At 40.8% G+C, this 25,975-nt stretch overlaps 1 protein-coding gene across 23 annotated transcripts in view; it reads left to right on the top strand.

The window, feature by feature from the left end:
• The window catches only part of MECOM (MDS1 and EVI1 complex locus), a 96,745-nt gene extending 80,241 nt beyond the window's left edge, over positions 1-16,504 (top strand). For all 23 annotated transcript variants that reach the window (XM_061637272.1, XM_061637273.1, XM_061637282.1 and 20 more), the window contains 6 exons: positions 3,632-3,709; positions 7,063-7,232; positions 8,896-9,025; positions 12,178-12,405; positions 13,521-13,707; positions 15,420-16,504. In XM_061637272.1, the coding sequence (XP_061493256.1) occupies positions 3,632-3,709; positions 7,063-7,232; positions 8,896-9,025; positions 12,178-12,405; positions 13,521-13,707; positions 15,420-15,554 (928 nt within the window). In that variant the 3' untranslated portion in view covers positions 15,555-16,504. The remainder of the gene's footprint in view (positions 1-3,631; positions 3,710-7,062; positions 7,233-8,895; positions 9,026-12,177; positions 12,406-13,520; positions 13,708-15,419) is intronic.
• Positions 16,505-25,975: the final 9,471 nt, after the last annotated feature.

Raw genomic sequence — 25,975 nt, 5'->3', positions numbered from 1 at the left:
ATTGATTTTCAGCACATTCATAATCATGTCTACTCAAAAGTAATTCCTACTGAATTCAATAGGATTTACTCTGGACATATGGGATTAGCACTGTTTTTACCCCCAAAAGCAACTATTGGGAAGGTTTTCAAAACACTGCCCAGGATCTGACTCCTACACACAACAGGGGGAAAAACTGAAATGTATATACCTACCCAATTTATGAGATTTTCAGATAAACAGGAGGGGAAACCACCATTTTCTGGCCTCGCAATGAAGTTTTGCAGCCACTGCCACCAAACAAACACTTCACTGATTGGCTGAAATCCTGAACGGGCGGGGTTAAAGCTACGAAGTGCTATACAGTAGTTTTAAAAAAGATTTAACCGGGGGGGGTGCCTGACGTTTTTATATATATCTCAAGAATCGCACCACCTAGAAACTTAATTTTTTTTTAAATGAAAGCTGAGAATCCGGGCCACCTAAGGGGCTAGCCGGGCGCCGGGTGGCATGCTTAGAATCCGGGTAAAACCCGGCTATCCGGGCAATATGGCAACCCTAATAAGACGACACCCGGCGTATAAGACGACCCCCGATTTTGGAGAAGATTTTCCAGGGTTAAAAAGTCATCTTATACGCCGGAATATACGGTATGTCTGATTTGCTTTGCAATTTTAGTGAAGTTTCCTATAGGAAATCATTTTCTTTTGCTTTTGTTTCTATGAATATGTGAAGTACAGCAACACTTTGCAAAATTTATACTAAAAAAACTCCAAACATAATTGTGGAATAATGGCACTGACTTCTGCAAAATAGTCACCAGTGGACCTCAGAAGTGTCTCAATTTGCACAAGATAAAACAGTGGGAGGTGAAATATATTCTAGCAAAATTCTAGGTGTGCTCTATGTTTTTAATTGATCATGAACACCTTGCCTTAAATAAAGTGGTTTAAACATAGCAGGCTGAAAACATGCATCCTCTTTTTTCCCCAGCAGCTAGAGTCATTGCTGAAGTAGCAACATATTGTAATCAGTCTGATTTTACATCAAACCGCAGTTTCAGATTCAACTGTTAATGCACCCAAAATAGAAATAGAACATAACTTCCAATATAAAACACAAAAGGCTGTCTTCACCATCACATGACAATGACCAATAAAAAGGCTTTGAAATTAATAAAAATACATTTGACACAGATTTCTAGGATGAATAAGGAGGAGGGGGAAGTTTCTGGTTTAGATTCTCTGTAGAAACATTAGTAACACAGGAAAGAAGCAAAGTAAGAAGAACACCAACAAACATACAAAAATATAATTCTCCATCTTTGGAGATGGCAGGTGTTGCCACCACTCCCCATATGTTCAGAGGCACATGTTACCAAATTCTTCCAAGCTACACAGCAAGTGGATTGGACTGTGAAAGACCAACCCAAATTGTGTTTGCATTTTGACAACTTTGTAGGGCAGTCCAATATCTCAGAGAGGAGTTCTGGTCTCCTGCTCCCCTGGTGCATTCACTAAAGCTGCCCAATTTCCCTGCTTTTTAAAGTTTGGTAGAAATATCTGTGGGCTATAGGTACATTCTTAAACCGCAAGGGTTTTTGCCTATTAGTGAATAAACATGGAATCTGCTGGTATTACAACTGTCTTATCACACATTTTTGTTTTGCTGTGCATTTATAAGCTTTTGCCAAGTTCTGCCTACTCTGGGGCAGTGGCTGGTATAAGTTAAGCTAAGGATTTCATGACAAATTTAGTGTATTTTTTTCACCTCTGGTCTTCAGAGACATAATGAAGAGAGATAAGGGAAAAGGGAATAGATTTCATATATGTAGCTATTTTTCTTTTGCTCTGAGTGAATCCAGAATGCCTTTTGGGATATTATCTATTCTAGGAACTCTCAGAAACAGCCTTACAATTGAATCCACAATTTTATTTTTCTTACTTACCATGTTGTTTGTGATTTGAAAGAGAACCAAGTGGGTGTTTAGGACTGAAGAATCTCTAATGGTAAATAGCCGTTTTACCTCCATTAGATTGAAATAATTATCTCAAATAAAGATACAAACCATTTACACAGTCTGTGGTCTGATTCATGCGAGTTGTACATTCACAGTGCTTGCTGGGTGGATAATTGGCATTCCACAGGCATTTTTGTTTAGGCAAGCCTATCTAGAGGCTCAGATGCTGATGTGTTTAATTTATTTTGTCTGTTCCTGTTTTTAATTTGTTTTTTAAATGTTTTAAAACTGTTTTGTTTATACTTTTAATATCTTAGAGGTTTTCAAACAAACAAGCAGTATAGGCATTTTAATAAATAGATAAAGTTTATATTAGGATATGAATTATGTTTGATAACCCCAAAGTTGAGGGAGTTTGGTATCATACAGATGAAGATAAAGGCCTCTCATATACCCAAACCCAAGCTCATGCACCATAGTATTCCAGAGCTGACCCCACCATGCAAGCATGGTGAACCAGCCTGCTTCAGATGGCATGGGGCTTGGGAGGGAGAATAGCGAAGATGGGAATTGCTGTTTGAATATTGCAGCATTGGGCCTAGTGGAGAGGAGGTTACCATTTTTGTTCCAGTTCATGGAGCAAAGTGTCTTAGACCAGCACTGTAGTATTCTTTAGCATGGTCATGTCATCACAAGATGATTTTATCTTGTCTACTTCATGTGGCAAATTTACTACACAAGGAAGTCTGCTCATTTTCTCTTCTCTGGAGGCAGCAAATGTCAGCTATCTTCATATAGAGCAGGGATGAGGAATGTGTGGCCCTCCAGATGTTGTCAGATTCCAACTCCCATCAGCCCTAGCCAGCATGGACAGCGGTCAAGGATTCGTCATCTGAATTTGACAAAATGAAATAATCTTGTAATGGTTTTACTTGGTCAAAAAGTAATGTTCAATTTGATCTATAATCCACTAGTAATGTCATTTAGAATTTATACTTTGGATGTATATTTTCTGGGAAATATTCTTGATTTGGCAGGATAATCTGATGTTGCCATTTTCAGTTTTCTGTTTTTTTTAAAAAAAACTTGGTATTTATGCCCCTATCTCATCTTCCAGAACATTAGTGTATGTGTTTAATAACAGGCAACTCAGTTTATCTGATCTTTCTGAAAACATGTCAGCTACTTTCAAGTCACACCATTATAGAAACATACCTTGATGGATTAGGTCTCTTGAATTGTGTCTGGTCTGATCTTTCACAGATGGAACGATGCCACGTTTACTGACACATTGAATAAGCTAAACGATTTAAAACCTGTTTCCATCAAGCCAAGATTCTAAACCTTGGATAAAAGTCTCCCCCCCCCCCCGGCCAAGCATTTAGCTGGGGAAGTGAGAAAGGTAATAAGTGTAGTATGTCTGGATGAACATTAAAATGAGAGTCTGCTGTCATAGATTGCTTATAATTGCATTGGAAAATCCAGACATCACCACCTTAATCCATATATTATTAATCAATAATTAATCAATTAATAATCAACATTTAATGACTCTATTTTCAGAAAGTTTTAAATACAAAAGAATTAGTTCCATCCAAGATTGCTTTGAAGTTAGAATTATGCCTTTTCTTTTTTTATCTAACTTAAAGCAACACATTAAAGCTATTATTATATACCACTTTCTAATAACAGGTACTGTGGCAAGATTTTTCCAAGATCTGCAAATCTTACTCGTCACCTGAGGACGCACACTGGAGAACAGCCTTACAGGTAAAAGATGAATTCCCATGGGGGTAGCCAGCATGGGACTTTTAAGACTCTTGGCTGTCAGTGTTCTATACTGGAGTTGCTAATGCAGCCTGCATTCCCTTCTGTGGCTGTTTCTGAATGTGTCTATATCCAGATCAAGACCAGATTGTTCATTGTGGCATGAGCTGAGGGATGGCTGAATGGAAGCAATTTTAACTGTGCTTTGATGGGTCTACCAAATTTTAATCTAGTTCTGGTAAAAAATAATTAGCAATAATAGTAAGGTTCTCACCTTAATTGAAAATGGGGTTCTAAAACAATGTCATTTGAAATGGAAATGGACTGCCTTCAAGTCGATCCCGACTTATGGTGACCCTATGAATAGGGTTTTCATGGTAAGCACTATTCAGAGGGGGTTTACCATTGCCTTCCTCTGAGGCTGAGAGGCAGTGACTGGCCCAAGATCACCCAGTGAGCTTCATGGCTGTGTGGGGATTCGAACCCTGGTCTCCCAGGTCGTAGTCCAACACTTTAACCGCTACACCACACTGGCTCTCAAATTTTATTTCTGTATTTGTCCACCCTGCAAGAGTATTCTATATTGTTTTGTTTTGTTTATATATGAAGTACATTTAATTCCCACAAGCATTTTCTGTCCTATTATTCTCTTCATAAGCATACATTGTTAGTACCAATCCCCATGTCCTCAGTGCTTTTAACTTGCTTTCCCGCTAGTAACTTGCAATCATCTTCATGGACCTTAACTAGGAGAGCCCTTAGGAATATGGCTCATGAGCGCAATTCACATACTGAAATGAGAAAAGAATTTTAATTGTACAAAATGGAACTTTCGCTTAATGAAATCTACTGGAAGGAACTCGGCTCATGTTCTAACTAAACAAGCACAAATTGGTACATTTTACAGCTTGCAAAGAAAGGAGAAAAAGCTCGTTGTTTTGGATAGATTTTTCTTTCAGTTCTGAATTTATTTGGGAAGTAGGTTGCATGAAATTTAATTCATGTTTTAAGAGGTATCTGGAAACATGTTATGTTCTTCCACCACATAACAGCCAGAATCAATTAGTAATGTAATGCATAATTTCTTCCCTTGAATAATTGACTTAGCATACAATGTAACAGACATGTTTTGAAGTTCAGGAGAAATGGGGTGTGTGTGTGGAGACGACAATGGTGATGAAGACTATTGGTCAGCTGCCAGGAAGAGAATTTTGAATAGTTGTAGTAAGTCTTAGTAATGGCTTAAAGGGCAATACAGTAAAGATAAAGACTTCAGGGACTTCAAATCACTACAGAGTATGAAAATTGATGCCTCTGGTACCAGAGCGATAGACTAAACTACTCGCATTGGCACAGTATTAAAGATTTGGATTGTTTATTTCTGCATTTGGGAAGATAACTGAATTTCCTCCAGGATTAGCAATTGAGCAATCTAATTCTTCAAGAATAGATTTTATCACACAGTGTAATTTTTAACAGGGAGGAAAGTGGCCTTTCTCCCTTATTTGAGCCTTAGAAGCGATTTTTGTTTCATGCTTTCCTCCTCAGAGTGCTTAATTGTACGGTATTGGCAACAGCATGAAACAATATGCTAACGCTTCTCTGCTTTTCACACCCTATATGCTTTTGTACAATAGTTTCACATATAGGAACAGACTGTCATAAATCATGTCCTGAACTCTGAAATACTGTATTGGGTTTCTTCCAGTGACTGTACCTTAAAACTATTTTACTTCTGCCAAAATGCACATGTGTGGTGGTGGGGATAGGAGAGAGATGCCGCTGACTTGGGCTTTGTGCTTCCTCGATTTCTCTGCCTTGTTCAGAATCAAACTTGTATATCTTCCCTAGTGTGGAGATATGCAAGCTCACATTGGGAAAGATGCACCAGGCCAATTTCAGAGAAGATTGAGAAGCATAAAGAACAGGAAGTGCAACAAGTCAGTTGTGCACCCTGTTCCCCTCATCATTATATACAAACAGTCTTCAGAAAATACTAAACTTGGGGTTTTTGGAGCAAAATCTATACTACATGTTCTGATAACTTTGTAATGAGGTTATTTATGCCCTTTCAGAAGATGAAACAAAGGGGAACACTTGAAGCATAAAGCCATTGCTTTACTGGAAGGTTAGGTGCAAATAACATGTACAAAAATATTGAAAAGTATTTCAGGCAGAATTTTGTGAGGTTTACTATTTGCAGGGCCGGTGCCAGGCATAACTGGGTCCTTAGGCACCAGCCTGCCGTGGGCCTGTGGTGCTGTTGCACCCCCATACAGGCGGCGTGGGGCTAATAAGTCCACACTTGCCTCATCTGCCTCTTGTGTTGTGTGAATAATGTGCATGTGTAGCACAAATGCCTGCCATCAACCAAGATGGCGGGGGCATCAGGCCCTTAGGGAAGCCCCACCACCATCTTGGGTGATGGCAGGCATGTGCACACAGCATTCAAACTGAAAGGAGAGGTAGGTGGGGCATGTGTATTGTGGGAGTGCCTGGGAGCTCCCTCTCTGCAATCTGTGGCAGGGTCGGGTCGCAGATTACGGAACAGGAGCCAGGGCTGTGGAGTCGGTCCTCCAAACCTTCGACTCCGACTCCTCTATTTTTCTACTGTCCAACTCCAACTCCACAGCCCTCGAAAGGGCTGTAAATGTCTTTTTAAATTGGAAGCTCTCGTAGGAGCATTTTTATTGCTGCCTGAATATGCTCTGATCTTGGCATCAAAGCATTTGTCTTCATCTGGGTCCTGTGTCATACACTGACACACAAACTGTTTTCCATCCTGAGTTATGGTGAAATGCTCAAATACAGCTGACTTCATGGGAAGCTTCTTTGACATTGTGAATTTATATTTTAAAAAAATTGTCAATCAGAATTTATTTTGAAGCCGGAGTCGGTACATTTCTACCGACTCCAACTCCACCCAAAATTGCTTCGACTCTGACTCCACGACTCTGGCTCCACAGCCCTGACAGGAGTACCATCTTCCCGCCCTAAGGAGTGGCCCTTCAGGGCCCAACCTGGCCACCCTCTGGCATTGGCCTGACTATTTGGAAGATATTCTAGCTACATTTGTTGTTCAGCTTTCCAATCATATTACTGGATTACTTTAGCAAAACTACTGCAGTGGAGCTTAGGTGGATAAAATTAGTACAATGAGACACTGAATTATTGTGTCAAAGAATTATTGTGCAAAGTTGGTGTAATCCCATAAAAAAGACTTTTTTAAAAAAAAGTATATTTGCTTTTGGTATTGTGGTTTAGAAAATCTCTTTTGTTTAACTGAGATGGTTGCTCTCAAATCTCATTCTAGTTATATTTCATATTCTACTTTCATATTTGATCTTTGTTTTCAGATGCAAATACTGTGACAGGTCTTTTAGCATATCGTCTAACCTGCAGAGACATGTTCGTAATATCCACAATAAGGAGAAGCCCTTCAAATGTCACTTATGTGACAGGTGCTTTGGACAACAAACTAACTTAGATAGACATCTCAAAAAACATGAGAATGGCAACATGTCTGGTATGTACCTATCCTTTTTGCATCACAAAATATCCAATGAAATGAAGTTCATGAGATTGCTCAGGAGATCGTTGTGCAGTTGTGGCATTCTCATGACACTGCAGGTCATGCTTGCTATCCCCCAACAATTACAGGAATCTTCCTGTGTCAGAAGAATACAATGACTTGAATGTTATCCTTAGATTTTTACGAATTTGTGACTAAAATCTTAAATGCATATAAGAAAATCAAAATCCTATCCTTAGATTTTTGACCCAATAGGTTGGTTTGGTTTAAGACCTGGGGGACATCAGCCTAGTACACCACATTTTGACAGACTAATTCTGTACACTGTTGTGTACAAGGACAGTTAGTACCATATCCAGCCTCATTTGTCTTCACCAACCTAGAGGATTAGGTCTCTTGCATACTGATACATAGATAGATGGAGATGGTAATCTATTTTAAGACTAGAATGATTAGATACATAATGTTCAGATTCATGCATCAAGTGCTTGCATTCTAAGTAAACACACAGATTTCTGCAAATGTCAATGGAATTTATATATTACCTTGTAGTTATTAATATGTGAGGTGGATCTTCCTAAGAGCACTTGGCAACAATTGACCAGTAAGGCACAGACAGCTTCCTCAACTAACCCATTTCAGGTTTTGCATGTTCCTTGAGCCCAGAAACAGAAAGCTTGCCCTCCTTTGTCATTATAGCGGCAAGGTGTATAAACTGTCCTGTTTCTCTCCATGCTTGTTTTCTGTGCTGCGTGCAAATGTGGCAGCCCCTCAACACTGTTATGAGAAGCTTTCTAAGGAGATCTTTCCCTGAGGGTACCAACAGGATGGTATGGGTCCATAGGGCTGTGCTCATCCAGTTCCCCATTTCTTCTGCCCACCCTTTTGTTTCCAGTAGTGTTACTTCTATTATAGTTGAGGGTGTTCTACCAGTGTTTTTTTCTTGACTTGAAAAGATCTGAAAGATGACATTTGAGAACTTTGGCATTAATTACTGTCTCATTCTGTTTCAAGTAGTCTTTATTCAATTTGATTATTTCAATTGCTTGCTTTGGGGTACTCTTAAACTCTAATCTAGTATATAATTTAGCATGACATCCCATTGATTTCAGTAGTACTTAAATATGCTTAACTGTGTACTGGGTGGATGCAATCCAGCTCTGTGACATGTCCATTGTTAGGCAATATATAAACTCATAAACTATACCCAGCTAACCAGGTTTTTACCCCTGGCCCGCACAGCCTCATGCTGTCTCTGTATGGCAGCTAACCTACAAGCCATTCACATGGGAGAAAGTATTTCAACATAAATACAGCCTGTAGGCCTTCCATTCCCTATCTCTAAGAATTTGAGTAGAACAATTTATCACATTAACCTAACATAGCCCTCATTTTCAGTTTCACTAGAAAATGAAAGTGAGCTATGATTGCTATGGCTGCTAAACACAACAGAGGTTATTAGTGAACTTAGATAATTCAAATATGAGAAGTAGTTTGAAAGCATCAGATGGAACTTCATATGCAAGCACCCTATGAAGCAACTTGCAGCTGCATAAATGATAATGCACATAACTCTAATGAATAAATAAAAAGTGTACTAATGGATTGATTGAAGCATACATATGACCAAAAAACAAATGTCTGCCTTTCTGCAAAGGTACTGCTACGTCTTCACCTCATTCTGAACTGGAAAGCACAGGGGCTATCCTAGATGACAAAGAAGACTCATACTTTACCGAAATTCGTAATTTCATTGGGAATAGCAACCACAACAATTCAGAAGAAAGGTAAGAGGTGACTTCTCTGTGTTGCTTGACTTAGTTAATTGTCGCTTCTTTTACTACTGTAGTGTTGCTTTTTCCAGCTCATTTCCAAAATGGAACTGGGCAAAATCAAGATGAGATATTCCGTTTAAAGCCGGTGGGAATTAATCACAGTCATATGAGGTCTGTTGATTTCATTGGGGCTTGATTACAGAAAGTTTCTCTGGATTGTCTCCATTACATACAAGATATACAGGTGTGCACTTGCATCATAATGTCTCCTAGAACATTTTGTCAACTATTCTTCTACAGTTTTTAAATAAGCAAAACAACTACATTTACGCCTTTTGTTGTGTTTTCTACACTGTCAAAGCAATATTCTCAAATGGCATGTTCACAAAATCCTTTTGAAAACATAGCTTGGATCTCCTGGCAATTAGCAAAGTTAAATGTGTTGATGTTAATGTGGCCAGAGTAAGCAGGTCAAAACTGATTAAATACAAATCTGGTGTTTTGACCAGAAGTGTCCCCATACATCAGCAAGTTTCAACCATTCAGAGTTTAGCAATATCAGTAATATGTACCTGACCTAGGAAAGAGAAGTTTGACATTTCCTCCAAACAGTGAGGAGTTGGGACTGAAATCACTAATCCCCTTGCAGTAATTGGATGCTATGCGAGCTCATTTCACTTCCCCTTAAGGGATTTTCACCAGCTCCAGCTTTTTGCATAGAATTGATCACCTGATTCAGAACTAGAAGCTACTCAGTGTGGGATAATGAGACATTTGTTACAGATGCAGAGGGAACCAGCTGCATCACAATGCCTGACTTAGTATCTGCAAGCCCTGTGGAAAGGTAGGCTAGAACCATTTCCAACCAGCAACTTGCAGGTTGATTTGCTAAATCAGCCTATCCCTTGATAGAACAGGCTCTACTCCTTATGATGACTGTCTAGACATCACTAGTAACATTGTTGGGAAAGAGAATACCTGTTTAATGAAATACTCACTGTCTTGAAAAACAAAACCATAGACGTGGATCTATAATGAGGAATGCACATACTGCCCCATATTCTGGGAATAACAGCTGGTAAGGATACATTCCTAATGAAGTTCAATATAAGTGTTCAACGCCAATGTAAAACTATGTCAACCCCCATGTTGTCCATTATGTACTGCAGTACAGAAAGTGAACCCTGAGCATATTAAGTAAAACCCCTACTTATGCCTTACCAGATTATAAATCAATACATGATTCAAGTACATTTGTGTCTTTTATTTTAGATTTGCAGCAACACTTGCATTGGAGATAAATAAGCATAAGCTTTCCACAGAATTGTAACATGACGTGATTATATTGTAGGTCAAAATTTATGTTTAACAGATACCGTCTTATCTCTCTTATTAATTTGCTTTCTACATTCAAGGGCAGAAATTGCATCCTGTTTATGACTTTCCATTTTTCAAGTTTCTTACTTGTTTTTATGCTGGGGTCAAAACTAGTAGGAATATAGTCATGAAGGCAGCTGATAATATGTTGCATACATATTCAAATTTTGTTCTTGCCTGATTGTCATGGGTTAGTTTTTTTCACATCTGGTTTCAACATGTCCTCAGATAGCAAGTCTATAAGAAGAAAAGGTTGATGGGTCATCCAGTGTTTCCTTTCGAAATTCAGCACTTTAGACTACTTTTGATAGGTATTTCATACTTGGCAAATTACCGCATATGAAAAGCGTAATTAGCAAATCTGTTTTTTTAATCATGTGGCTTTCATTACTTTGGTTTAAATCCAAGTCCTTTTCATTTCAAACAGTCTTCTTCTAGCATAGTTTGCAATCTGGCAATCCATAGTTTATGGCTCATAGTTTCTTAAGACTGTCCAAGAAGTACTATCAGGGCATCCTGATAAAGGATGCCAAAGATACCCATAAGTGAGATGATGGCCAATTTTCTCAAGATCATTGCAAAATTATGGCTTTCTCTGTGGTTATTTCCAAGATTATTTCCTTATGTTTAATGGCTCCTGTAATCATTAATGATAATTAGTTAATTCCTATTTCTTTTTCCTCCTGAAGTGAGGGAATACAGACATGTTGATTAATCTACACACAAGCTTTAAAATGATCCAAAAGATAATTGTTTGTGGGTAGTACTACATGACAATGATGGGATAATTTCTGGTGTGGTTTCATTTTATTTAGCCAAACAGATAATTTAGATTGGAAAATCTAAAAGCAATCACATGAGAAATGAATTGTTTGTTTTTAGAAAGTGATAATTTGCTCTAGGGAACGGGTTGGGTAGGTCTTCGCAGCTTCCATTGAACTATAGCATTGTTTACATGCTTAAGTTAAAATATGATGATAAGAAGGCAAACCAGTCAAAGCTTATCTCCACTGAAATTATACAGAATGATTCATAAAACCAAATAGTACTAAATTCTTGGTTTATAGTACTAAATAATGTCAACAATTCCTATGATTGTTTCTCAATCAGAAATATTTAAATGCACTTAAGCCTATTGATTTCAGTTTGAAACCAAAGTGTTCATAGCGCACTTTGGTCTCCCAGCACAATACACACTGCAAGCCCAATTGTGTGAGACCAACATCTAGGTGAAAGGCCTTTATGTAAATGCGTTTACCCTGTTATCTATATTATTTTATCTATTAATGAAATATGAATTGTACCCTTTCCCCAAGAACTTTGCAGTGGTGTAGATGATGGTTATTCTATTTTGTCCTCACAATAAACCTGTGATACAGTTATCCTCTATTCTCAAACTATTCTGTGAAGTAAATTGTACTGTAATGATAGTTGTAATGAGTATCTCTCTCTGGGTAATAATGCAGTGGGAGACAGTTAACAACGTGAATAATTTTTCCTTTAGTACAATGGTAACTATTCTGGGAATTCTACTCTCAAGAAAAATAAAATATAATAATCTAAAACTCAGGCATAATATTGAGAAAAGCTATCTTCACTATTCTATCAGACTGGATTTAATTTCAAATGATTAATGGCAGCTTAATGAAGTGGACAGAGTAGTATTGATTTTAATTTTCACAGAATTATGACCCATGAGATAGTCAATGCAAAACAAAGCGCCTGTTTCTGCAGCTGCTAATATCTGTTTTTGTGTTGATTTAATATGTGTTTGGTTTTTTTTAAAGAATGAATGGAAGTCACTTTAAGGATGAAAAGACTCTGGTGGCAAGCCAGAACTCAGACTTGTTGGAAGATGAAGAGGTAGAAGATGAAGTAATGATGGATGAAGAAGATGAAGAAAATGAGATAACAGGGAGGCCAGTTAAAGAACCTGCTATAAGCAACATATGTGAAGAGGGTGACTATGAAGAAGCAAATGCTTTGGAAATGAATTGCAAGTCTTCTCCTGGCAGGTAGGTTCTTATTTCAATGGTATAGTCAACTATATGGAAGATAAAGCCCAGAAAGCATTGCATGTAAGTGGAGAAAGTATTTCACTGCAACTACAGTCTTGACATTACAGCACAGGATCACAGTCAAAGTCCCAACCTCCAGTCCTTTGTGCCATCTTCATGCCATGGCAGTGTCAGCTCCTTCCCTGCCCTTTCCCATTCCTGTCTCCTTAGTCCAGCCCCCATTTTATACCCTACATCATTTAGTATTCTGAGCATACTACCAGAGCTGGACTGTTACACATCACAGAGCGGCAACCATCGCTAGTGCTCTTTAGCATATCACTCGGGCTAAACAGAGGTGCTTCAGGAAGAGCAGCCGCCATATGCACTACCTCCTCTGGGGCCCAGCAAATTAGCAGGCAAGGAGGAAGAGTGATAGAGATGGCCGCTCTCACAAACCCAGCAAATAACAGGGAACGGGAAGTAGTACTACCAATGCAAGTCAAGGGGACAAAGCGATCACCTAAGGTAGGGTGGGGTGCAGAGCTGAGTGGGAGTGGCGCAGAGCTAGCAAGCCCAAAGTGTGAGGCCCTTTCCTGGAACTCATTTCATTTATATGAAATATTTATATCCTGCCTTTCTACCACTTTGGTCCACAAGGCAGATTACAATACGTACCAATATAAAATATCAATAAATAACATAAACCAATGATACAGAAGATAACAAAAATATAAAGGAAAAGGTGACAGTGTGGGGGTTTTCAAAGCAAGATGGTGGCAGAAGCCCCAGTTTCCAGGACTTCAGCCATTTACTCTTTTTGCAGGATGACCTATATATTCTGCTAATAATTATTTGTAAACAAAGGGTGAAATAAAGAAAACATTGTGCAACTGAGGAGCTTTCTGAAGGGTATGATCCAGAAAAAAATTAGCCATTTAAATCAGTGGAACCTAATCTCATGGTTAAGAATTTAATTTTAAAGAGAGCCACGTCTGTTATACTCTAGATTTTGCCTAATGTCCGTTACTAATATCAGAAAAATAGACAAAATGTTTCAATTTCTATATTCAAAAATCACTGATCTTCTTTTCAATACTAATCAGTATGCCAACCTTGGGACTTTTTCATAGGTATAAGGAGGATGAGTTTAATAAATCTGGACTTTCTGCTTTGGACCATATAAGGCACTTCACTGATAGCCTCAAAGTGAGGAAAGCAGAAGAAGGCCAGTTCAGTGAAGCTGAACTGGCAGCATTCAGCACCGCCCATCTGCCAGAAGACTTAAAGCAGCCATTGTGTCGCAAGTCAAAATCCCAGGTAAAATCTATTTTCCCCTTGAAGAATGCAAAAGAGAGCAACTAATTATATGCATGTAACAACTTGCACACAGTCAAACTCAGGGCCCCTCCAGGGGTCCTTCTATTGTGTATTCAGGATTATTTGTGCTGTTAATGATACCGTATATTCCGGCGTATAAGACGACTTTTTAACCCAGGAAAATCTTCACAAAAGTTGGGGGTCGTCTTATACGCCGGGTGTCGTCTTATACGCCGGAATATAGTATTTCTCCTGCTTGCAGCCTGGCCCAGCGTCCCCTCCCCTGAGGGGAATCCCCATTGCTCCTCCGTCACTGCCATCTCCTGCGCGGCCTCCTCCGCCGCAAAATGGCGGCCGGGGTGGGGAGCAGCAGCAGCAGCAGCCTCACCGTGTCCTTCTCCTCCGTGGCGGCCTCGCCTGTGCCGCCTCCCGCCGCTGCTGCTGCTCCTCCGCCCGCGGCTGCTCAGGTGAGCGACGGGGCCGCGGCGGCGGCGGCTGCTCCTCCTCGGGCGGCCAACGGCGGGCTGCTTTCGCTGCTCTCGCCGCCGCAGGCCGCACCGGCACCTCCGCTGACGCACAACCACCAGGCGGCGGCAGCAGCAGCAGCAGCGGGAGGCGGCGGAGGCGGGAACCCGCTGCCGACAGCTGCCCCTGCGGCCTCCTCCTTGGCGCCCTCCGCCGCCGCCGCTGCCTCCGGCCTGCTGGCGCCGCGGGAGCCGGCCTACAACTGGCAGGCGACGAAGCCGACGGTGCAGGAGCGCTTCGCCTTCCTCTTCAAGAACGAGGTGCTCAGCGACATCCACTTCTTGATGGGCAAAGGTCGGTGCGGGCTATGGGGCGAGGGGGTGCTGGCCATGCAGGGAAGAAAGGGGAGAGGGACGCTGGCTTTTTAAACGGGGATCAGGGTCTTTCTTGCGGCTGGGGGCGGGTTGCTATGGGGGCAAGCGGGTTGCAGAGTTGTGGCTGTGGTTGGGGGGCTGTTATTCCGGCGTATAAGATGACTTTTTTAACCCAGGAAAATCTTCTCAAAAGTTGGGGGTCGTCTTATACGCCCAGTCGTCTTATACGCCGGAATATACGGTATCTATGTAGTCACATGCACTCTTGCATTATGCGCTCTCGGAGGGTGATGTCAAAGGAGAAGACCTTTTCAGTTGTGGCTCCCCGTCTGTGGAACGCTCTCCACAGTGAGATCTGCCTGGCACCTTCACTGACATCTTTTTGGTGCCAAAAAGACTTACATTTCCCCCCCATATCTTTGAGCTGATTTTGTTTTATTGCCAGTGTGCTGCCAAATCTTCCTGTGGCTGTTATGAGAGGACTGCTTTACTTTTATTTTATTTATTTGTGTGTGTAATAGGTTTATTAATGAATTGTAGGTTGTATATGAATTTTTCCTTTTCTTCCTCTATAGTATAATATATTTATGTTTATATTTTAAAATGTAATTTGCTTGGAGACCTTTTAGGTAACAAGCAACTAATAAGTCCTAATAACAATAATAATTATAATGCATTTCCCATTTTTCCTGTCATGAGCCTTCATAAACCTGATGGGAGAAAACTTTGTGGCATGTAAGCAGGGTGTGTTCCAAATTGGTTCCCAAGTGGAGCCCTACATTAAATGCATAGTTTCCTCCATGACAGAACTATGGATCTCTTAACAATATTACTAAATAGCGAATGTTGACTTCTTTTCTTCTTTGACCATAGGCCATTGCTATGATGCTTTCACTCTCCGACAAGGACTCTCTCCACTCTGCATCCCACAATTCGTCCAATGTCTGGCACAATATGACAAGAGCTGCTTCGGAATCCAGTGCCATCCAGTCCATTAGTCATGTATGACACCGTCACATAATAGGATTGGGACCAAGTCCAAACTAGCAACATGGCTCTTTGCTAGAAGACTCTTTAAAAGACTGCAGAGCAGAATGCCTTAGAAATCTGACGGGTCACATTTAAAGTCAGGTGACCTTAAACTGAATGATTTGAAAGAAAGAAAAACTATTTATTCTCAATATTTTGATTTGCACAGCGAAGGCAGCTGCTGACATTTTGAGGATCAATGCGACTTTCAAAATACATGGATCAAATAGACTTTGTTGGGGAATATGTGTCTTCCACTCCATCTGCTTGGGGAGGGACTTGTTACTTGTACTGCTACACAGACATTAGCACTCCATTAAACTAAAATGGAATTGTTTTTCCTTTGTTTTTTGTTTTTCTGTATAGAGTAATTGTAGGCAGGATAGGAACAGTTTCTCTTCTATACAAATCTTCTTCCTTTTTTGAAACCATTGAAGGAAGGCGAAGCAGTTCCCTTGAATGTACATCAACCATTAACCCAGAACCTAATGACAAGGAACACTTTGCCCTCTCCTTAACTCTTGCCTTCTGAACTGCATTGTAAAAATAGAGAACCACATTTCTGTGTATATTGTAAAAAAAAAAAAAAAAACCTGGGAGAGTTCAGCAATTCAAGGAGGTGAGTCTTTCAGCACACTACTTGCTGAGGACCACAATCATCAAACATACCACTATAGTTCAAGGTTTCCCTGATCAATGTAATGACATTTTAATTTTAGACAATCATGTCACTGTTTTGTTTGTTTTTATTTTGTTGGTGTTGTTCATTTTTTGCTCTTGATTTCTTTATTGGTGTTGCGTGTACATGTATTTATTTGTTGGCAAACAATTGTTTGTGGATTAAGAAAGAAAGCACTCTTGCTAAATGTAGCACTGTTCGTATGAAATTAATAGCACTGTTCCAGTCCCCCCCCCATCATTTTTCTGGGCACCCATGGACTTAACAAAAAAAAAGGGAGGCGAACTGATCTGCATATATGGTCGTGCAAACAGTGTTTGAAAAAAATTCTTACATTCCTCTTTTACTATTGTTTTATTTTCCTTTTACTGAAACTAAATAATGAATAGAGGTGATTTAGAGATTTTTTTGTAATACAGCAAATGATTCAAATGTATAAAGCATTCTAATTTTTTCTTCATGAAAGCATGATTCTTCTGATTAAAAAAAGAAAAAGAAAACTGTACCCAATATTTTATGCCGGTTGTCTGCGAGCTTGTGTGATGATGTTACGTTCATGTTAATCCTATTTGTAAAATGAAGTGTTCCAAACTTATGTTTAAAAAGAAAAAAGAAACCCCCCCAATAAATAAAAAATGAACTGTATTCAGTTATTTGGGGGGCAGGGTGGGAGGGGACCAAGTATTTTGCCATTTTGGTGAGGGACCAGATTTTATTTTCCTTTTTGTTTATTATCTCATTTTGAAATAACCAGCAAGTTGAGGTACTTTCTTTAAATGCTTTGTACAATGTAACTGTTATGCATTTCAGTACATTACTATGGGAGGATCAAATTAAAAAAAAATAAAGGATTACAAAATGAAGGGATCATTTTCACTGGCCTTTTGTTTGTTTTGCTATAGAATACATTAGCAAACGACCATCATTGTTCAACATAATTTTATCTGAAATTTCCCTGACTAGCAATGATGTTAATCCAACACAGAAAATCTGTTTTTGCAAACAAACAAAAAAGAAATTCCACAGCCATGCTGGCCCAAAAGCATTCACATCTAGAGCTATCAACATGAGCGCATTTGCTCAACATCCACAAATGCCAGACAAGGAGCTGATCCACATGGCAGCATAACTTTGTGCTAAAGATGCTGTTTTTACCTCAGTTTTCTGTTTGCACTATCCACAGTAAGGGCTCAATGCCAGCTGCAAACACAATGTTTTCTAGTCACACCTGAGGGGAAACATCAGTCATGTAGTTTCCTAAAGACCACGCCCTCTAATTTAACATTTCCACTCTCTCTTGTTACCTGGCAACCAAGCATTCTCAGTTTGTTCTACCAGTAAGTTTCATTTAAAACAGCAACAACCTGGAAGTGTGATTATTTGTATTTTCACTGATACAATACATCTGCACTACAAATCTGAGTAGTGTTATGCTTTTGTGCACACGTTAGGGGGGGAAAGAAAATACAGGCACTGTTTGCAGCAATATAAAGCATTGCAGAACGGGGGCCAGCAGCTGTAAGTTGCAGGAAATAAAATGAACGAAGGGAGGAGAAGGGAGTGGCGTGGAGAAGGGAATTATTGACACACCCACCTAAAAGCATCGGAACAAAGCATCTGCAAGCCCTAGAGATACGGGGAGAAGACTTTTTCCCTCCCTTTTCGGATTATCAGAGGATTGGGTTAGTACAGATTTTCAGCGGGGAAACTGTGTGATAGTTTCTGTTTGCCAGTAAACGTCATGTGAACCATGCGAATTAAAAGGGATGCAAGTAGCACCAGACACAGAGTAAAACCCTGTGTAGATGAGCCCAAGGTGGTCAAAGCAATCCTACCTGGTTGAGAGAGAGAGAATCAAAGGCAGACAAACTATCAAATGCAAAGCCCTGGGAGAGAGAGAAATGGGAGAGCTTTAGATCCTGTGGATCTGCTCCATAATGTTTCCTTTTGGTCCTGTCGGACCACTGACAACAGGAAAGCACCAGGTTCCTTCTGTGCTGGCTAGGAGGGGGGTTCTGAGGGCAGACTGCCCCATCTTCCTTACTGAGAGGGAGATCTGCAAAGGACCATAGCATTATATTACCTGCGTTGTTTATATTTCCATTTTCTACAGGTTTTTGATTCAAGGTTCTTTGGGCTTGGCTACATGGCAAAAAGTATCCCTAGACTAGACTAATCCAGGACAGTAAAAGTGAAAATATTTACCCAAACAAGCAGTAGAGGCTAGTCCAGCTTCAATCTGCCCTCAGCTGAGCCCCACCTGCTTACCTTCTTACTTATAGCAAACCAATCCAGGGAGTAGTGGCATGGGCTACCAGATTTCTCCTCCTTAATCTCAGTGTTACCTTTGTAGAACTTACCAAAGAGGAGGACGTGGACAAAACTAGAATTATTTGGCTCTGCCTGTCCATTGGTTTTGGCTCCGCCTACTGTTGGCCTCTTGCTATACACCCTACTAGTCCCAATGGGCGCCAGCCCTCACCGCAAACAAAACATATGTGATTATTCTTGACTACTTCCTTTGCAAAAGGGAAACATATATTTGTATTGGACCAAGGGTCCATTGAGCCTAGCATTTTGTTTCCAACACGTCTTGAGGGTAAGAACCATTTTCTTTTCTATGGGCCATCATGTGGCCATCAGCAATATATTGCCTTTGAGTATGAAGACTTCAATAGCCAATAGCCATTGACTGACCTATCCTCTGTGTATTCGTTAACATTTTGAGAAGCTAAATTAATTGGGCATCACCACATTTTGTAGTAATGAATTCAATAAGTTAATTATGTATTGTGCAGAGAATTTCCTTTGTCCTGGATCTACTGCCAAAAAATTTCATTAGATCTTGAAGCCAACAACCAGAGAACCCCTGCGTAAGGGGGAAAGCACTTTGCTGTGTTCAGAGTGTATCTGCTCATTTCCTCTTCTAGTTGTATTGCCTCACCTTGCGTTACATTCTACTCTGGAAGACCCCTCAGCCTTGAGGAGCAGCAGGGTGTCAGTGGCTGCAATGAGAAAAGGGCACATGGTGTACCTGGTCTAGAATGGGTTTTGAGCAAGAAAATTGGGAGTCCCACATGATCATTACTGAGTGGCAAGTTCAAGTGCATGAACTGGGTTTCTTTCACAGGTTAGTTTGGAATTTATTGATCCAGTCTGGTTATCCCAAATCATAGTATGTTTTCATGGGCAGGGAATCCCTGGGTATCTTAGCTAGACTGACAAGTCACTCGTTTGTTCCTGATATGTTCTGAAATTGGCCCAGCATGTCTGCCTACCCAAGACAATGCTCATTTGCACACTCATTTAGCCCCACGTGAAGCAGAGATGAGTCAGCTCTCACATTCTCTTCACCCTTTAATTCATTATCGCATATTCAAGACCAAAGTGGGTTGTGGGGTTGTTATCTCAGGATAACTGAATGGGAGGGGGGGCACGCACAATCCCAAGTGTCTCTAATTTAGATGCAGTTTCTCTTTTGAAACAAAGCTTTCCCCAGCATCAAAATTAAATAAATATGCAGTCTTAATGGAGTCCTGCAGCTAGGAAGGAAGGGGCACATGTTCAGAAAACAAAGGAATTCTTAACCTCTACTTTCTCCTACCTGTCAGTTACAAAGACAAAGTGTGCCTTCAAGTTACTTCTGATGTTTGCTATTAAGGGGTTTTTCATGTGGCAGCAAGCAAGCGGAGTGATATAAAAAAGCCAAAATAAAGACTTACATATTACCATTCAATACATCAACTGGAGACCATGCCAGACTCTTGAGCTTGACAGGACATGTAATCAATGGCTTCCTTTACTAAGTGTGTTTTATGTTTTAAAAGGTCCATATTTTTAGAGCACTAGGAAAGCTGGGCTTTGTTTTGGCTTTATAATGTTTGAGATAGCTGTGGGGATCCGGTGTGCTGAGGAATTGGGAATTCATGTTTGGCCACTTGATGCATGTGTATTTTGAACTTGAAATGTTTTGCCAGTCTATGGAGTGGCTGCTCAGAGTCCTGGAGCCTTTCACTACATCCTTTTGAAAAAACAAGGTTCAATAAACAAACTCAATCCCAACAAGATGGTGGTTTGTCTGTTCAGAGAAATGGTTTTCATTCTGTCCTGGATGTGGGTGCATAAGAAGGATCAAGTTCACCATCTGGGAATATTCCTAGATTGGGCATTGTCACTGGGCCCAAGTAGCCTCTGTGGCAACAAGCTGGTGTGTCAGCTCCAGCCTCTCCTAGACAGAGATGGCTTGGCTGCAGTTCTCCATGCTCTGGTAACATCTAGGATTGCCTACCATAATGTCGTATACAGAGGGCAGCCTTTGAAGACTGTTGTTCAAAATATAGTTGCTAGGAACATATCTCGCCCATACTGAAAGAACTTTACAGGCTTCAAGTTCATTTCTGAGCATAATTCAAAGTGTGGATGCTTACCCCACCAGGACCTTGTATATTTTTTTTCTTTAGTTCAAGCAGAAACGGTGATACTGTAGCTAAAGCAATGTTAGCTTAATATGTTGTATCTCACAAAAGAAAACCAGGATAGTCTAAAAGCATTGACAAGTGTGGTTACAATGGGGCATACAGTATGTTTGTTATTTGTCTTCTAGGCCACTCTTCACCAAATAGTCCCTGTTGGGTTACCAATGCACAATGTAAAATTAAAACCATAAAATAAAAACCACAAACCCACCAATATCAGAATAACAAAACAACAGCATAGAGCAGCAGTGTACAGCAATGCAGAGGAGAGAATGTGAATTGTTTTTCCTGGTAGTGCTCATGTCTATGCCATCATTGTATGCAACCAGGCACTATGTTAACTGGGTTGACAGTGGCTGAATTTGCAGTGCAGTGCAGTTGTGCAATTTGCCACTTCATGCAATGCTGCTTTTCATGCTCCACACACCCATGAAGCCACTGCCAATTTAAGAAGAGCGCAGCTACTCAGGCCAAAGGGTCTAGAGGACACCTGGCCAACCAGATGCTTATAAGACCCCCAAAGCAGGACATAAAGGCAATAGCCTTCCCCTGCTGCAGTTCTCCAGAAACATGTGGCCTCTGAACCTGAAGGTAAAGGTGTCCCCGCACTTGTAGTGCGAGTCATTTCCGACTCTTAGGGTGACGTCTTGCGACGTTTACTAGGCAGACCGTATATATGGGGTGGGATTGCCAGTTCCTTCCCTGGCCTTTCTTTACCCCCCAGCGTATTTACCGACCACAGATGGATGGAAGGCTGAGTGGACCTTGACCCCTTTTACCGGAGATTTGACTTCCTCCTTCCGTTGGAATCGAACTCCGGCTGTGAGCAGAGCTTTTGGCTGCATTACCGCTGCTTACCACTCTGCGCCACGGAGGTAGTATATTTAAAACTGAAGTGGGCAGGCTGAGACACCAGACAGCAAATGTCACACATGGAAAGTTCCTATACGACAAAGGACTCCATTCACAAAGAAATGGAACTGGTGTCCAAAGGGAATGCTGTAACTCCCAGCATTTATTTCATTTATTTTCACAACAAACTTGAATACAGGTATGAGACAACTACTACCATCATTTCGCAGTTGAGTAGCTGAAGCTGACAGATGGAGAATTCAGGCAACTTATTGACTGACTGAATGGACCACATAGATCATGCTGAACCCTAAGGTGGGTCACAGCTATCCCCTCCTGCACCATTTTGTTTGTTCCTCTGCTTAGGATTTTTTGAGAGAGAGTTTGGTGGAGGGTGAGAGATCGAGGGAAACATGGGGGAGGCATGTATACATGGTAAAAAATTAAAAGTGGGTCCATATTGCAGGCTGAGATATTAATTTATTACATTAACATTTCAATCCTGCTTTCTAACCTTCTGTTTATAACAAATGTATATCAGTATAATGCGGTAAAACAAACCCACATGCCAATGAATAGAACAAAATCCATTTAAAACCATCTGTAACAGCATCTGCAGCTGGGTTACTTAAATGCCTGTCTAAAAAGCTATAGTTTCAGCAGCTTTCTTAAAAAACAAGTACAAAACAACCACCACCACCACCACCAAGGCACAGGCCGCTGACTGCAGCTGTTCTGTGTAGCTTGAAGCAGCACAGGAAATGTATGTTTAAGAAAGAACATTAGACAACAACTACTATCATTTTGCAATTGAGGAACTGAAGCTGATAGGTGGTGAAGCTGATGAAGTAGAACAGGGGAACGGAGGCACTGTGGGTTGGTGGTTCCCAACTTTGGATAATTGGTCAGTTGCCTGCTTTGGATGGAGTCATACTCCCTCTGAAAGAGCAGGTCCATAGTCTGGGGGTGCTCCTGGATCCATCCATGTCGCCAGAGGCCCAGGTGACCTCCGTGGCTAGAAGTGCCTTTTACCAGCTTTGGATGATAAGACAGCTGTGGCTGTTTCTGCATCAGGATAGCTTGACCACTGTTGTCCATGCAGTGGTAACCTCCAGGCTGGATTACTGTAATGTGTTCTATATGGGGCTGCCCTTGAGGTTGGTCTGGAAGCTGCAGCTGGTGCAACATGTGGAGGCTCAACTGCTCACTGAGGCAGGGTATCACCAACATGTCCCCCACTGGCTGCCCATTAGCTACCGAGCCTAGTTCAAGGTTCTAGCTTTGGTGTACAAAGCCTTATACAGGCATACCCCGCTTAAAGTAGCTTCACTTAAAGTAGCCTCGCTATAAAGTACATGCTCCATACTCCACCATACCCCGCTTAAAGTAGTGCGCTTCGCAATTACGGACACTTAATGGCATGACGCCGCTGCCATCTAGTGGTGATTGCGTGCAGTACAAGTGAAGATAATTGCTTCACTTTAAGTACATTTTCACTTAAAGTACACTCTCCGGTCCCATTGCGTATGTTAAAGTGGGGTATGCCTGTACAGCTTGGGACCAGGATACCTGAAAGATCATCTTACCCCTTATATACCCAGTCGATCACTGCGCTCTGCAGGTGAAGGCCTCCTGCAGATACCGTCTTATCAGGGGTCCATTTTGTAAAACATAGGAAGTGAACCTTTAGTGCAGTGCCACCTACCCTGTGGAATTCCCTCCCCTTAAATATTAGACAGGCACCATCTGTGTTGTCTTTTTGGTGCCCACTGAAGACCTCCTTCTCTTAAAAGCCTTTTACATAGGGACCTTATCCCAGTCTGCATCTGTGTTGGAATTGCTTTTTAAGATGTTTTTGAAGGTTTTTAAAATAAGATATTTTGTTTTAATGTTTTTAAAGATGTTTTGTTTTAAAATATTTTAAAGTCTGTTTTTAAGATGTTTTAGAGTGTTTTTAGTGTTTTGTTTGCTGCCCTGGCAGGAAAGGTGGGATATAAATTGTTGTTGTTGTTGTTGTTGTTAATACTAATAAAAATAATAAAAATAATAAAAATGAAAAGGTTTTAAAAAGACACTGCCACCCCTCTCTATATTGATAAGCCCTTGTCTCTGAATTTTAATTCCCCCCCTGCCTTCCTGAAAAACCCAGCACTTTTATGCCCTTAGCCTAGCTCTGAAATTTGCAAAAAAAGTTCCAAGCAAAAGCATTGGACAGTGCTAGTTAACATTCCCTTCCTCTGCAAGATGCCTGAATGTAACTTACTACTCCAAACAATTTAAATTAGACTAATTATCTGAATCTATTTCAGTTTTTTTTTAGGCTTGATTTTGGCAAAGGTACTGTCTTGATGGATTTGTTACGTGCCTTCAAGTTGATTTTGACGTATGGCAACCCTATAAATCAGCGACTTCCAATAGCATCTGTTATATAACCTGTGCCAAAAGAAGGAGATGGGGAGTATGAGTCTCCTAATTCTCCTGGACCTCTAAGAGGGCTTCGGTATCCTTGTGGACAGGCTGTTCTACCTGAAGGGCAAATTCCAGAAGTTGATGCTGAGAGACTGCTTCTTATACCCATGGCATTTAAACTGTGGGGTACCAAATGCTTTTAAAGATGTGTATAAAATTGCTGGGTGAAGTCATCCAGAATTTGGAAAAAGGTGACATCAGCATGTCAATAACACCTGACTCTATTTCTCTTTTATATCTCATTCAGATGAGCTAGAACAGAGGGACTTTGCACAGGATGGTGGTGTTTAATCTGTTCTGGATAAGACTGCACTTCAACCGAAGGATCAGGTTCTCAGTATGCAGGTGATCTTCGCCAGCTTTGTCACTAGAGGCCCAAGTGGCATTTGTGGCACAGAGCACCGTTTACTGAGAACTGGTGGCTCAGTCATGACACCTCCTGGACAGGGATAGCCTGGCCAGAGTTATCCATGTTCTGGTAATCCCTAGATTTGACTATAATGGAGCTAACTCTGAACACTGCTTGGAATATTGCAGATAGTTCAATCTACAACAGCTAGGTGAATAAATAGGACTGGGAGATAGGAACATATCTTGCCAGTATTTAAACAGCTTCCCTATTTCCTAGTCCATTTCTGGGTACATTCATTTTCAAAGCCCTACAGGCTTGGGATTTGGGTATCTGAACAAGGACCTGCCTGAACATTGAGATCCTCCTCCAGGTACTCCCATCATCTGAGATGTGAGTGGCAGCTGGGGAGAGGGCCTTCTTGGTGGTGGTGACCCCATTTGTGGAAGCTGTCCCTAGGGAGGTTTGTTTGGCTCTATTATTGTCTTTCTGGTGCCAGGCAAAAGCCGTATTTCCCCAGGCCTTTTAATTTTGCTGAGACTGTTTTGTGTTGCATCCCCCCCTCCACCTCTTGTTCTTGTGCAATGTTATGCTTATGTATTTGTTTTGGCTGTTACTGTTTTTCCTCCAATCATCCTGGAAGTATTTGTATCAGAGGACAACATAAGTAATTTTCAAACAAAACAATAAAATATGAGTGTGATTAAACAGTAGTTCCTAGGTCTGAAAAGACTGCAGTGGTCCACATTGGAGAAAGCAGATTGCCAGGTTAAGGTATCAAGGTGTTAAGCTGTACTGGGCTCTTTGCATGATCAAACGTTCTGCTTGAGTAGGAACAGCCTTCGTTTATTTCAGATCAAATTCTGTGTGGCCAACATGGCAACAATTCCGTAGACTTTCCTTGCTACTTTTAATGCAAATGAATTCAGTGAATTGAACGATCAGCAATGAAACACTATATTCCATCTCCACCTCTATGCTCCTGAAGCTTAAGTGGGGGTACGTTTAAGGGAATGGCTGGAAATGGCTGTTTTGCTAAATTATAATTAATTAAGATGCCGATTTTCTAAGATTGCAGAAAAATTCTTAACAGCTGCTTCTTTTGAGCTCAAGCCCTCAGTTCATTAACATATGTTCACACAACGCAGAAACGGTATTAACATCTCTGTGATTCCATGTCATCCCCCCCCCCCCAGCTCCCAGCTAGCATTTGAGGGCGGCCAAAGATTAGATAGCTGGCGATAGACCTGCCAGCATGCACATATGGAAATGTTCAATTTGTAATCTGATTACAGCACCAAAAAAACAAAAGCCCACTTGATACCTGTGGCAGATATGTTTCATGGTTAAGTGCAGAAAATTCTCAACAGCGTGTCAAGTTTCCTATGGCCAGCCAAGTCAACTCATGGAAGTAGCTCTTTAATTCCTGGGGAACCTCTTCAAACAGGCATATGTCAGGCCCAATTTGAATTCACAAAAAGGTACACTAATTGTTGGGAGGTATGTAGCAGCATAATGCAGCCATTTGCAAAACTGTACCCCTTGTAAAGGTTTGCATGTGAGAGATGAAGTGACT

Source organism: Rhineura floridana, chromosome 7 (genome assembly GCF_030035675.1).
Source record: "Rhineura floridana isolate rRhiFlo1 chromosome 7, rRhiFlo1.hap2, whole genome shotgun sequence".
In the NCBI taxonomy this organism is placed as follows: domain Eukaryota; kingdom Metazoa; phylum Chordata; class Lepidosauria; order Squamata; family Rhineuridae; genus Rhineura; species Rhineura floridana.
Note: the sequence above shows the minus strand (reverse complement) of the source record. Positions and strands in the feature narration are given on the sequence as shown.